This window comes from Misgurnus anguillicaudatus, chromosome 1 (assembly GCF_027580225.2).
Source record: "Misgurnus anguillicaudatus chromosome 1, ASM2758022v2, whole genome shotgun sequence".
Classification (NCBI taxonomy): domain Eukaryota; kingdom Metazoa; phylum Chordata; class Actinopteri; order Cypriniformes; family Cobitidae; genus Misgurnus; species Misgurnus anguillicaudatus.
Window position 1 is genome coordinate 17,755,105 of NC_073337.2, and position 15,095 is coordinate 17,770,199.

General features: G+C 39.0%; 1 protein-coding gene across 5 annotated transcripts in view; it reads right to left on the reverse strand.

The window, feature by feature from the left end:
- Positions 1-15,095, reverse strand: part of syt1a (synaptotagmin Ia) — a 246,624-nt gene that overhangs the window by 36,183 nt on the left and 195,346 nt on the right. For 4 of the 5 annotated variants that reach the window (XM_073867486.1, XM_073867482.1, XM_073867489.1 and 1 more), the window contains one exon: positions 7,379-7,564. In XM_073867486.1, coding sequence (XP_073723587.1) covers positions 7,379-7,541 — 163 coding nt within the window. In that variant the 5' untranslated portion in view covers positions 7,542-7,564. Of the gene's footprint in view, positions 1-7,378; positions 7,568-15,095 lie in introns of all 5 variants that reach the window. The other variant, XM_055190791.2, reaches the window with a different exon arrangement.

Below are 15,095 nucleotides of genomic sequence, written 5' to 3' on the forward strand. Positions count from 1 at the left end.
ATTTGAGGTAAAAACTCTTCAGGGAAGCGTTTTCTCTTAATTGACAAGAAAACTCAACAATATTCATTGACATTTATCTGGATATCTTCATTAATTGTGCAATTATAGAAAAGTAGACTGTGGTGTTTATTTTCAGAAATCAGTGCGTAGCAACAGTGGCACATTGATATTTAAGCTATGCAATGCAGTCTGAATCGTGGGTTTACCGGGGTATTTTATCACACCTTAGAACGCATTTCAACCAATCAGAACAAAGGACCAGAACTGGCCGTTTTATAATAACATTTTTATCTTTGGACAAACTATACCTATACAAACTATACTTCCATAGTAGGAATAAAATATTTTGGAAGTACTGTGATAAATGATGAAGAAAATATTTTGATAAATAATGGTAAGAACACATTTGACGGTACCCATTAAATTCCATCATATTTTTTATTCCTACTATGGAAGTCAATGGTCACTATCTGCTGTGTTTAACAACATTTCTCAAAATATCTTCTTTTGTGTTCATTAGAAAAAATAAATTCATACAGGTTTAGAACAACACGAGGATGAGTAAATGATGACAGAATATTTTTTTCATTTTAAGGTGAACAATCCCTTTAATAAGATTAAAACAATTTTGCATCATATGCGAAACAATTCTGACACTTTTTTAATGATAGCTCAGGAAGAAATATTTTTGATACAACGATGCAGCTTGAATCTGATTAAATTGACTGGTGTGATGAGTACATTAGCTGTCTTTTTAATCTAGTACAGTTTGCAGTTGCAATTAGATTACAAAAATAAATAAAATATCTCTCACATGAAGCCTCCGTGTTTAGAAGTGAAATTGCATTGACTGTGCACTAATACATGCAAATAAATCTACTATCAAACAGTAATGAACCCAAGTGCTTATCTTCTTCATCAAGCAAATGTCCTGTTCTGAAAGACACTTTTGTGTTTCTTAATTAAAACAACCCGAGACCCAGAAAGCAATAGAAACATTTTCTAATTAACTCTATTGTGTGTCTATTGTCCTTTGGGAGTGCGGAGCAAGCGTGTGCTCTTCAACTTCAAGTAGCTATCTCTTGTTCTGCATGCACACACACAAACTCTCAGCAGGGAGAACAAAATGAGGTTTCGAAATAAGATCCGACTGCACGGCCAATCGGAGAAAAGCTTGATTCAAATCCGGTGCCACTGTGGCGCACAATTCCAAACCTAATGCAGCTTGGAACAATGAATCAACTGCTGGTGGATGCCAACAAATAAAATCTGTCATATTGCTGCTGGTTTCGTGGCCCTTCCTGACCCCAATGATTCAAGTACGTAAATATGATCTTGCATCCTTGTTTTGTGACAAAAGAATACAACATAAGACTTATGAGACTTGGCTCAGACTATAAATCTTACCAAGTTACATTTGGCAAAGTCATGGCTGGGACCACAGTGACTTTAAGATTGGCATCTCAGATTTATTAAAACTTTGCAGAGAGCTTTGTATCACAGCATGCATCTAATGGAAACAAATAATATAAGAAAAATGCTTAAATGTCACAATAAATAAAATGGTAAAATGGTAATATTTAACCAGGCCATGTTTTCATTATATTAATCTGACATGCAACATCAATTGTATTTATTAAAAAAAACCTCTCTCTCTCATTTACATGTAACACAACAACAGGAGTCAATTGGTCACCAGCAGTAGTGGCACCAAACCGAGAATCATTTTGGGTACCCTGGGGCTCATTATTCTGCTGTTAGTCTGATCTGAATGTAATGTGGGTGTCTCCGGCCAGCGAGGTTGTGTAGCCTCGCTAACGTGAAGCAAACAGTAACATGATCTATCTCCAGGGGGCACGGCACAGGGCCGAGTTACTCACTCTCACGCTTGTTAACACATGCCCGAACAAAATGAAAACTTGATGTCCTAACAGACGTGATTTGATTGAAAGAGCGCTGCGATTGTGAATGGTAGTTTGCTTATGGGCCAAGTAGGGGTAAAATGATCCATTGGTGTAATATACCACACACTGGCAACCCAAACTAATGTGTTGTGACAGCACGCTGTTGGTCAATTAACCCTGGTACTAGAGCATGTGATACAGCATAAAAGAAAGACAACCCTGCTTTTTTAAAGATAGTGTCTACGTTTAAGAAAATGACTTGGTGATTTATGTTGTTTTATTTGCATCCAGTAGAGGTTGGGCATTTTTAGTGTCAATGTACAGTATAAAAAAATTATTATCATATAAGGGGTGGGAAATATTATATTAATCGCAGTGAATTGAATTTTATTTTCTTTACCTAAAAGATTGACTGATTGTGTGATTTATAACATCATTACACTAGTAGATGGTAAGTTATTCACTATAACTCATTCATTAAAATCGTGTTATTTTAGTTTGTTCAGTGTCACTGAAAGTCTCGTTCAGACACAAAACGTAGACAAAGTCAGTGATGGCGTATTACGGTTTTACTAAAAGACCAAAAGTGAATGAGAACAATTCGTAAGATTAATTTAAAAAAGATTTGTTTATGAACAAAAGATTTCTATACCATATGAAAGAACTGACCTGTGCGATATTGTTTGACATCCCTGTGCCAAACAAATCTCTAAAACTGATGAAAGTTATTTGTAGGGAGAAAGAAAAAGTGTGATAACGGTTCATTGCAAGTAGATATCCACCCTCTCATATCCTCCACCGACAGGATTCAGATCAGATCGTATCTGTTGTTATTACAGGCGCTGCCATGATGATCTGTGATGTAAAAAGCATCTGGATAAAGAGTGACAAGCGATGACAATCTGACTAAAAGTGGATAATGTGGTCAAAATATAAGGGATGACAATGATACAAAAACAAACAATCTTATTTTCATTCTGAATCTCTCTCTCGTTCTTTTTGTAGGGATAATGTGTTTAGTGGAAAAAATTAATCCGTTCTTTTCCGTAATGCACTTTTAACGTGATTTAAATTAGATTCTAAAAGACCTTATAACGGGAAGCGCACAGGCAAGGAGGGAGATGGGTTTTCATTTGTATTTGTGTACATAATTGAATTTTAAGGGAACAGGGTGGATGAATCTGGTAACCTTCAGATGTCCTCTGGGATGGCTTAAGGGGGAGAAGGGAAAAGGAAGGAGAGGGAGATAGGATAAGGTTAAAGGTCAGCCGAATGGAAGGGCTATAGTGACTCCATCTGTCAGGCTGTTGGCTGACGCTGTGGTTGGCACTATTGTTCGGTTTGCCTCCTGTTGCCGACCACGACAGAGGCTTTATACCCATTGGCAAACACCACTATCACACTGCTCAACTCTGGTACATTTCACGAACATGGATGGACGACTCACAACTAATTTATTTAGCACTGAAACAAATTATATAAATAGTTTTCAGATTCATTCTACCCTGTAACTGAGAGCATTCGGTTAATATTAGGGCTGTCAAAAGATTAATCGTGATTAATCGCATACAAAATAAAAGTTTGTGTTTGCATTATATATGTGTGTAATTATTATGTATATATGTAAAAACACACATACATGTGTAATTTTAAGCAAAATTTTATTTATGTGTGTGTGTGTGTGTATATATACACTCACCTAAAGGATTATTAAGAACACCTGTTCAATTTCTCATTAATGCAATTATCTAATCAACCAATCACATGGCAGTTGCTTCAATGCATTTAGGGGTGTGGTCCTGGTCAAGACCATCCCCTGAACTCCAAACTGAATGTCAAAATGGGAAAGAACACATCTGCTCAGTTACTGGGATTTTCACGCACAACCATTTCTAGGGTTTACAAAGAATGGTGTAAAAAAAATGGAAAAACATGCGGCAGTCCTGTGGGCGAAAATGCCTTGTTGATGCTAGAGGTCAGAGGAGAATGGGCCAACTGATTCAAGCTGATAGAAGAGCAACATTGACAACTTTGAAATAACCACTTGTTACAACCAAGGTATGCATCAAAGCATTTGTGAAGCCACAACACGCACAACCTTCAGGCGGATGAGCTACAACAGCAGAAGATCCCACCGGGTACCACTCATCTCCACTACAAATAGGAAAAGGGGCTACAATTTGCACAAGCTCCCCAAAATTGGACAGTTCCTTTAAGTGAGTGTATATAGGAAAAAAAATATAGGCCAATATATTACATATATATACACACACAAACATATCACCATTTTAAATAAATTAATAAATGTACATTTTTCTTAAATACAAAATAATTACACACAGTGCACACACATATATTATGCAAAAACAAACTTTTATTTTAAATGCGATTAATCAAAATTAATCTTTCGAGAGCCCTAGTTAATATCATTATCTTGTTTTGACGGGAAGTGGTGTTTAGCGTATTTTGCATCTGGGCTCCTCATAGTTTTTAATAGGGATGCTCCGATCGATCGAAGAACAATACACACGCAGCTATGATGACACGCAGCTCTAGGAAATGTCTTAAGGATATATTTATATTGCTGTTCTTTAAACCTTTTCAGGTATTTTCATGATAATAAAGAATATGTTTACTAATTATGTTTGATGAGTGTTGCTTTTTCAAATGCATGTTATAAACGACTCAAACTAACAGTGATTTCAGATCGATAAGGACTTACTGATCAAAAGCCGTAGTACATGAAATAGCTGTAATAAGATCGGCTGTCCGATTCAGAATAGTGATAGGCCACGTATTTTTAGTGGAGATCGGCATTGATCGGAGCATCCCTAGTTTTTAAGTTACTTTAACTTATTATTATTAAGCAATTTTAGCTGGTCTATCACTAGTCAAAATTTTAAATAGTAAATTGAAATGACTTCCACATCCATTTTGATCAAACATACAGGTACACCAACAAATAGATGAAATGCAATCTAAATATTAATGATAAACCCCATAAACCCCACTGGCCCACTTAATTGGTAGTTGCCGTCACAAAGCGAGACGTTCGAGACGTTTGCAATTTGATGGGTATGAAATGAGCATTGATTTTGGTCTGTGATAGAGTTTCCTCGGATCAAGGAGCATTGTGCTGGGGACCACAATACAGAGGGTGCGAGAGCTGGATAAAGTGTTTTCATTACTCAAAGTAATTGTGGCAGAGCTGTATACGTAACGTCTCAAACTGTCTCTGTGCGGAGAGGTTAATTATCATTGCAAACAGACGCCTTGAGCTTGAGCAGCAGAGCGTTGGGAGAATAACCAGAGTTGTTCTTTTGTTGTTCCAAGCCAACAAATCTGTGTAACCACAGCGGTGCGGTGAAGCTTTAGAGCCAAGATGGCCGGGCACAAACAGGTGGGCCCGTCATCCAGCCTTAAAGCATCTGGGGACCGTTCTCGAAGTGGAACCGTGACAAAGCAAGTGTGGCGTACTGAGAGCTACCTGTCGGAGCGAATCTACACGCAGGACCGTTTGTGATGGGCGGCGTGGAAAGGATGTGACGTTGTGTGAAGGTTGAGAGAATGTTAGTAATCGCAGGTTATGGATGAGTCCTTTTGAATATGCATTGGTGTCGGAGCTAAACTGCTATAAATATAAATTGCTCATTCATTTACATTGACTGTCAGACTCAGGGAGTATTTGTTGAAGTATGACTTGGGCAACTATTCGTCTTCTTGTTTTGTCTACTTTGCTACCTAAGGGAAAGAGTGAAGTAAATCTTTATCAACACTACACTGCATCTGTCTGTGTTCTTCTGTTTTTGCCACGCTAGACGGCCAATCGTGACAGGTTCATGCATCTTACTTTTACCGCCAGCACCTGCACGTATTCAACGCAGTGGAGAGTATTCTGCATCTTAGCTCACCCATTCATCACTAATGCAGGTCCATCAGGGGTTCTGGATGCCCGGGTCAATATAGCACCTTTCTTCTCAGGCATTCATCAACCCAGGCACCGGTTGGCACAGAGACGTGCGTGATGGAGAGCGTCGGCTAAAACAGTAATTTAAGCCAATGTAATGGAGTGTCTTTTTCTGGCTGGTTCTCAGAAGGGGCATATCTGTCTGAGTCAAATGCGGCAACCCTTTATTTTACAGTTGTCTGCAGGCAGGCAAAGTGATAATTAATGTGGTGAGTGTGTCTCTGAGTGCGAAAGGAAGGGTGGAAGTGTGTGCGCGGGTGCGAGAAAGCAAAAGCGTACGTGTATGCAAGTGTGAGAACGAGAGAGATAGGATTTATGTGTGAAAATGAAAGACAGAAAAACATGGAGGAAACTTGTAGAAAAGTACTGTAGGTGAATGAAAGGACTGTGATCTTTCTTGTATCTGGGCAATGGTGTAATTCACCATTCATCTGGCTGTGAATGAAGAATAATCTAAAACTGCAGTTTCATGTGGACCTTCTTTCAAATAGTAAATGGCCTATAACCTATCCATTAAATTTAACACATCACAGACCCAATCTAAAGACTGCTTTACAATATATCTTGTTTAATAGCCAAAGTCTACATTTATTCTGCATTGATAAAGCAGAATACCGTGAGAGTTAGTCAAGTTTCTTGTGCAGTTCTTATGAGATGAAGAGCTGCCAATTTCAAGATGCTATTTTGGTTAGGTGTTGCCTTAGGTTGCTGCTTACATAGGCCGTGAACAGCAAGGTGGTTCACTGGATTTGAAAACGGATCTACCTGACCTGTTTATAAAGTATACTATAGTACATTATATACTGTATACACTCACACTTTATTAAGCAAGAGTATTTACTTAAAGTGCCCTGTTCTTAGGACATATTATTATGTTATACAATTCTCTTAGGATAACATGTGAAAATCAAATCTTATGTCAGTGCTTTTGCAGCATATATCTGATATAGCATACGTCAGTGCTGGTTCGAAATGCAATTTGATCCAATCTTTTTCCATAGCATCCATTTCCTGTCACTGAAATCTCTTCCACAAAAGCCAATAACTGTCTATATTTAGCCAGCAGCCATGTGCTGGTGCCCTTACATTAAAGCAGGAGTAGGTGTACAGATGACGGTTGAATACAATGGCTAACTTCACACTGAAAGCTGCAGTGCATTGAGAAGCGAGGCAGAAAGCATGAAGGCATGCAAATCACAAAACTCATTTACTTGCTTATTTACAATTAGAATGAAAGGGAACATGTTTCGTTCCTGCTTGTTTCCGAAGCTCATTACTGTTTGGCACTAGGTGAATACAACGGAGGTTAAAAAATGGAAACCAAAAATGGATTTGACACAGCTTGCTACTCTCCTGCAATGTTGCGGCTCAATCAATGCCACACACTGAGGGTTTGATTAACGTCAAAATTATGTGAAGCGAATTCAACGCGCCCATGATGAAATATAAACAAGTTTAGCACAAGTATGATAGATCACGTTTCATAAGTTGAAAGAAATGTACTTACGTGGGATTTTGTGCAGTTCGTTCATGAACTTGTCTTTGACTTTGGAGAACATCTCATCTTTGGTCTCACGGGGACCGGGCCCTGACGCCTCTGTGCTGTTGCCCGGAACCTCGGGCGCCGCGCTGGGCGCAGGGTTCCCCACCAGAGCCTCCCTTCGACTCATCTCTGGATGTCACAGCCAGGCAGAAGCTAACAGAAAACATAGTGATGTTATTTATATCATCTGGAATATTAATGAATTAAGTTAATTAGAAAATATCTTGGGCCAGATTCAGCCTGCAAATCAGCCTGAAAGTGCAATTTCAAAAAGCGCCAACACTGAAAAAAATTATTCATTGAATTTAATCAATTTTTTTAAGGTAAGTGGTTGCAATCAATTTATTTAAGCTACATTTAAACAAAAGTTTTATATTTCGTTTTACTTTACTAATCTTTTTTGTTTAAATGTAGCCTAAATAAATTGATTGCAACCACTTACCTTAAAAAAATTGATTAAATTCAATGAATCTTTTTTTCAGTGAAGGGAGGTGAAAATTTTTGTGGGTGATTAAGGTGCATGTACACCAAAGTGTTTAAACGCGGCTGAAAATAGCAGTCGGATGCCAACTGTGGCCGCTTGCCAGCGTTTCTTCAGCTAGGCACTTTGGTTGCTATGATATTTCTGTTCTGTTTATCCGTCCGTGTATGATGCGCTGGTTGGTTGTTGTGATATTTGCCCCTCCTCCACTGTGATTGGGCAGCTGAGAGAAAAGTAACATTGACGAGCTGAGCATTTAACATTTTTCAACTCTGGACACTCAGCACTGAAAGTGGAAAATACAGAGCGCCGGCGCTTAGCGCGTTTTTTTTTTTTGTGCGGCCCTTCTATTGAAAACAACTGAAAACATACGCCAACCGCAAGGACAAAAGCATTGGTGTACACGCCCCCTTACTGATAAGATGAACAACACAGGTGCAACAATCTCATTTCTATAATGACCGACAAAATCTACCAAGAGCAGCGCAAATTAGCATAGGGTTTAGGACTTTTTCAGGCAATAAATAATAGCACAAATGGCAGTAAACCTTGGTAAATCACATCACGTGAATCATTTAACCCCATTCACACCCTGCGTCCACTGGAATGGACATCACATGTGGTTCAAACCAATAAAAATGCTGATCAACCTATCTAAATAAGGCAAACTGATTACACACTGGAAAAATCAGATCTGAAGGGGTTAAATACTGTCCTCCCATAAATTTAGCATCTGAAAGGGAAACTCCTACAAATGCATATGCAATTAAGTCAGTCACAAAAGCAACCATGTCCACCCCTTTTCACAAATAATCTTTCACTGCACGTCTTAAGTAAATCCTGACAGTAGATTTTTAATAGAAAAAGAGGCGTTTACGCTGGTGCAAGCTGTTAGTAAATCTAGTCCCTTGTCTCTTATCATACTGTAGGCCTATGTATATTTTCTAGTTTTCTAAATTTTACAAAATCAAGCAAAATCAATTTATTATACAGTTAAAAAGAGGGGATTATTTTTCATCCTAGTGAATTTTTAGATTTTGTTAACTAAAGTTTTGTTTATGCACTCTGTGACACTGTCTTTTTGAATAAATGAGCCATTGTATCATTCACTCAACGATTTAATATCATTAACAGCCACTTACTTATAAAAAGTTTTATTCATAACTCTTATTCAGAAATCAAAATGTGTGTACACTCAAAAAAAAAAAAAAATGAAAAGGAAACTTGTACCTATAATGTTGTCACATTCAAAGCTTGCAAAAAAGCTACATAATATAGACCACAAGCCTTTCCTTTGTCAGTAAGAATATAAAGCTACCTTTCAGTAGTTGAATATGAGAAACATGCTTTTGGCTGCACAATGGTGTAGGTACAACTGACCATAAGCTTACCATCAAAAAAACCTGCAAAAGCCAAACCCCTTGGTCACACTCTTATCATTGCAATGCCTGAACCACATTAAACTGACCAAACAAAATGCATTTATTCAGCCAGTGTACTTCAGTAGATCCTTTTTCATGCCTTGTTTGCTTTATCCAGAAACAACATATTCCGGTACATTCAGTAAGGAATGCTATTTGTCAAAAGCAACAGTACCGAAATAGCATTCTTGCAAGACAGACTGACACTCTCGGCTGTCCTGTGAATGTGCAAAATGAGGCAGAAAGCATCTCAGTGCACTTTTTTAGGAGTTTGGTCCTAGTTTAGTTTGAATCTAGTTGTGCAATACAGAAAAGTATGATATTTTTAACAACAGCTAATTCAGTGCTGTCTGTCTAGTAATGGGAATGTTTTATACATGCCAATATCAAGAAACACCACACTAAAGGTGCCAAATAATGCATTGATACCATATGTTATATTGTTTTCTGATATATACACAGAAGGTATGTGGCAAAAGTGCTAAAATGATCCAGAAACGGTTTTACATGTCTATTTACAGCCCTAGGATTTCTCCCCAGAAGTAAATGGTCTATTATTACCTTATATTTTAATCTTTTGATTTTTTATATTTTAAAACGCTTGCTGCTGCGCATCCATGTGATAAGCAAACGTGCATTGTCATCCCGTTTATAGGCGCATATTACTAACGTGCTCATTAAATAACAAAAACAATATTGCAACAGTGACTTTAGACCTTAGACCAGGTTTTTGTGGGTCAACGGCGTAGTCTATTTTAGTTTCCTCAAAAAAACGTGCCAACAATGCGCCCAAACACACCTCTTTTTCAGACCAGAACACCAAATGCATTTGCCATTTAAACAACCTGGCGCTAAACGTGAAAACGATAATTGCGCAGAGTTGAAACTAGCAAAAGACACTTGTGTCGAGCATTGCGCTGCAGTGCGCCGGGAGTATGATTTAGCCCCTTATGAGCCTGTACCAGACGAACATACATATTTTGAGATACAATCAATTATTCCTAGATTGGAAATAAATGGTTCAGAGTGGTAAGTTTGTGTTTTTTCAGAATGGACCTGTAAAACGTAAATGTAACATCAATAATAGAACTTTAGCCTAAACGTTAGCATATAACATTAACTAGCATATAGCGCTAACTGAGCAGTCACAACTTTGTTTTTAACATTATAACTACATTGTTATTAATTTATTGAGTGATATAAGTTGGGGGCATACATCACGACTTTATGTCACTTTATGTGACGTTATGTCACAATCGGTGTTATGTTGAGATTGGCCTGTTTTCCAGCAGCCTTTTGTCATGCACAAGGTTTACATAAGGAGTAGGAACCAATAGTGCTTGAAGCTCACGATGTAATTACCATATACAGAACTCTTATTATTTATCTATGCCTAGGTATATACAGTTTTACATTCTAAGGCACATGAAGGTAAGAAGAACAACTATCATAGCAGCATCATGGTTTACAAAAAAAGTCAGTGTATGGAAGTGAAGGAAAACTAACAATTTGCTAAAAATATTAATTTCTTTCTTTCTTTCTATTTTCTTCAAACCATTCCAGCATCTATGGCTATATGCATGACGAGAACTGGTTAATGTATACACAAAATAATCCTTACACAGTTTGGGGGTGGGACAATTTGGGATTTCCAATTCACCTAACTTGCTTGTTTTTGGCCTTTGGAAGGAAACCGAGTAAACCCATGCTAAAACAGGAAGAACATGCAAACTCCACACAGAAAAGCCACCTGACCAAGCCAGGAACCTATTTGCTGTGAGGCAACAGTGCTACCCACTCAGCCACTGTGGCACCCAAAAAGATTCATTTCAAAACGCAAACCCTTACAATTAAAAAACATTAATGCGGGATACACCGTGGACAGACAGCAGATAGCAGGTCAGCAAGTGAGATCTGGAGTGAGAATAAGGAACACAAGAACTCGCGTCTAATTTAGCAGGCGATGAAGGTGTGGAATGAAGTGTGACTTCACAGGAAGCATTCGACTACAGTGTGTCCTGTACGAAAGAGCATGTGAGTCATGTTTAGCTGTTTAAACATCTTCCCATCCTTCCATGCTTCCTAATCTCTTGTTTGCGTTTACTCAACCTGGTTCATTTACTCACTTGTATGCTTACACTAGTATGTGTTAATCCAGTATAATTTCTCTTTCTGGTACAGTAGGTTGTAGTAGGGACCGCTGATCATTTTTTAAGTGGGTCCTGCTTTCACTGAACCTAGTGAGTAGACATAATAGAGGTTGTTAGTTGGCTTCTCAATCACAGGGCCCAGGAAAACATTCCCGTTTGTCATACCCCCAGCAGAGGGTTAGTTGTAGTATGTGTTGATGAACACCAAGTAGACTGTGAGCTGTGAACTTCTTCTATAGCCACAGGACATGCAAGAGCCACCCACTCCTGCACAGCTGGCGTCGCTGCCATTGTACCTGCACTATTATTACTGCCATTGTCAATCACTCGGATGGAATAATAATAGACTGAATGAACGCTGCAGGTATAAGACCTCAAAGTTCAGAGGAGTCAGAATGAACTTGTAGCAAGTTTAATTAGACTTTGTATTGGGTGAGATGATTCTCCTCCCATCTCTGCAGGTGATTGGTGGAAACTGCTGGTGCGGTTGTCGATACTCTTGCCGCTTTGGTGCCAGTGGGACTGATGGCCTTTAGGTTATATGGAGTGTGTAACATACTGTAGCAGCTTGGTTTGTGTTGTGTAGTACTTGTTTAAAGGCGATAAATACATTTTGTATGGGAGTGTATGAGAGAGAATTGCAATGACAAACTATCACTAGCATAAATGTAAAAACATTTTTGTTATGATTTTTTGGTACTTCAATGTCAGTGCCATGGTATTCTTTTAGATGTGTTTAGAAAATACCATGCATATATGGTAAAGACACTGTATACTGAAGGGAGGTGTACATATTAAAGCTACTGTGTAAATATTATTAAGGTACTTAACAAAAAAAAGAAGAATAAAAGGGTGGTAACACCTCCCCAAAAACAAAAAACTCACCCCCCACACTAGTGTGTCCCAGTTTGAGACTTACAGTATATGTAAGGAGCAGTTGTAGCCTAGTGGTTAGAGAGTCAGGCCTGTAACCTGAGAGTTTCCGGTTCGAGTCTCATGGCCTTCGGGTTGTGACTGTGGTGCTCTGGAGCAAGGCACCTTATCCTAATTGCTCCAGGCGCTGGGAGCCTGGGATAGCTGTCCACTGTTCCAGGTGTGTGTTCAAGACTTGCAGTGCATGTGTTCACTACTCACCGGGATGGGTTAAATGCAAAATTTCGCATTGCGAATGTACGTGTTGCATACTTAGCAAGCTTGTCACTTTCACGTAAATCAAAGTGCAATGGTATTATCAAATACCGCAACTGTGTTATCATATGGTGACAGTTTCATGAGGTATGTTGACCAACAGCTGGCCAAGATTGTGAACTGCTGGGTGTTAACAGAAAATTTCCCTTAACAGAGCTGTACACTCAATGGGGAAGTGTTAACATATGTACACAGAAGCATCTGCGTGGTCTGCTTAACACAATGGGTGAAGAAATGCACAGGGTTCGACAGCTGTACTGCGACAGTGGTGACCTGTGGCTAGTCTTCAATACAATTAACATGTTTCTATACTGAATATTGAAGAGACCGAGACAAGTTTCATGCAGGCCGGATACATTTTTCTACAAAAAAGCCCATAACATGTTCATGTACAGGCAATATATGCTACATTGAAAAACAATTGACCTATGGCTAAGCCACACCCCCTCCACTCACGCGGACAAACAATCAACATTCGGTGATAGGCGCTATGACAGCTGTCACAGTAGGAGACATTTCACAGGAGGCAATTGATGGTTTTTGGAGACAGAAAGACTATATATCACGTCGAAGTCACCAAAAGGGCCTAAACTATGCATTGGAGAGTTATGTTAATAATTTTATTGTTAAGAAGGTCGATAAAAAGCTTCAGATCCAGGCAAAAATTTACAGGTCACAGTGTAAACGCATTAGAGATGTTAAAGATAACGTTCAAATACGTTGTTGACTTAGCTTAGAACAGATGTAGACATCCCTGTTTAATTTATCCACGTATAGTTGGTGTTGTGGTCTACCGCATAACTTAATCCAGAGAAGACACTTAACGTTATCTCGGTTGGGATGTGGCTTAGGAAAGGGTAAAAAATACACAACGTCGCCCAGCCTCTCGGGATACCTAGTGTCGGAGTTGCATGTACCCCATGCACACCGTTTGACCATTTTAAACTTAAAATTACAAAAAACATACAAAAATGAATGAAAACTGACTAACTGCAATGCATTTCAATGGACGTGTAAGAAGAGAATGTTTGAGTGTATTGGGTTATCTATGCGCACTGTGATCTGCTCATCACTTTTGGGGGCGTGGTTTAGCCATAGGTCAATTAGCAATGTGCAAGGATGCTGCAAAGCTTCCTACGTATATCTGATAAAAGCGAAACCAAGATTGGCCGGATGCATCGGCTCCTTGCAGGGAAACGTTTCTGGACCACAAAGTTTGACAGTCGCTTAGGTGACACTTTAAAGGTGTTGTGTGGTTTTTCTGAGCTGCATGTCACTCACATGATATTATGTGGGTGGTAGTTGAGCTGGCAGCCGAGCTGCACTGTGGGAAGGTGGAGGAGGATAGGAAATAAGATGGATTTTGTTTGCCTTTGTGTGTGTATGCTGCACATATGAATAGCACTACAGCACACCTGCAAAGCTAGACCGTTTCACACAGTGAGTCAGAGAAGTCCATTATAGGCCTACACAAAAAGCCATAATTACTCACATAGAGTCGAGGCTGCACAAGAACGTCCATTAGACCATTACTATTTGTATCTCACGGACAAAAGAAACTTGCACGTTTAAGAGCTAAAACAGCAGGACGCAAAAGACTTACCCGTAGGGTGGGACTTTTTTCGTAAATCATGTAAAAATTCTAGTTGAAAAGACTCACAAAGAATACGGCCCACTTCGTTCCAAATTGCAAAATAGCCATCTTATAGCACTCTTCCCTCCATGCTTGTTAAAACACAGCAAACACACAACAACTTGGAGATGATAATCATCTTGCTATAAAAAATACAGTCCACATAAAACAGTAATGATGTCTCTGCAGGTTTCTATTAAAATCAGAGCTTAAATATGCGTTCTGACATTTGCATAGAGTGAACAGAAGCTTGTTTGTGCATGTGGAAATGGCATTGTTGGCCATTCAAACAATCACAGCTTTTTATTTTAACAGTGTGATTACTTGCGCCCTGTTATCTTGTGTATTGTATCGTACACACAAACAAAAGAGCAGAATATTTAACTTTGTTATTGCACACAAACTTTCAAAATAAGTTCCACACCAGGGGTTGGCAACAGGCGGCACCACAGGCCAAAACTGGCCCCTCAGCAATAACATCTGGCTCGTGCCCAGAGCCAGATTATTTTTATAGCGGCTGTTACTGAAATAGATCTGTCATAAAAAACATTCCCGAGTGGGAGGCACGAGAAAAATATCCACACGCAAAAAAGCGTCCTCACATGCACGCAGAACTATTCACTCACGGAAAGGCACCCTGAGTGCACACCTTTGCTTTGCAGTCACGCGAAGCCTGGGACGAGGGCTCGCTCGACTCTATGCCCTCGCAGCTGGACAATACATGCTGTCTTGATCAAGATGGCATTTGAGATTTTGGGGTGGGACAATGACTAATGTAAAATTTTGTTAAATTACAATGTTCTGACCT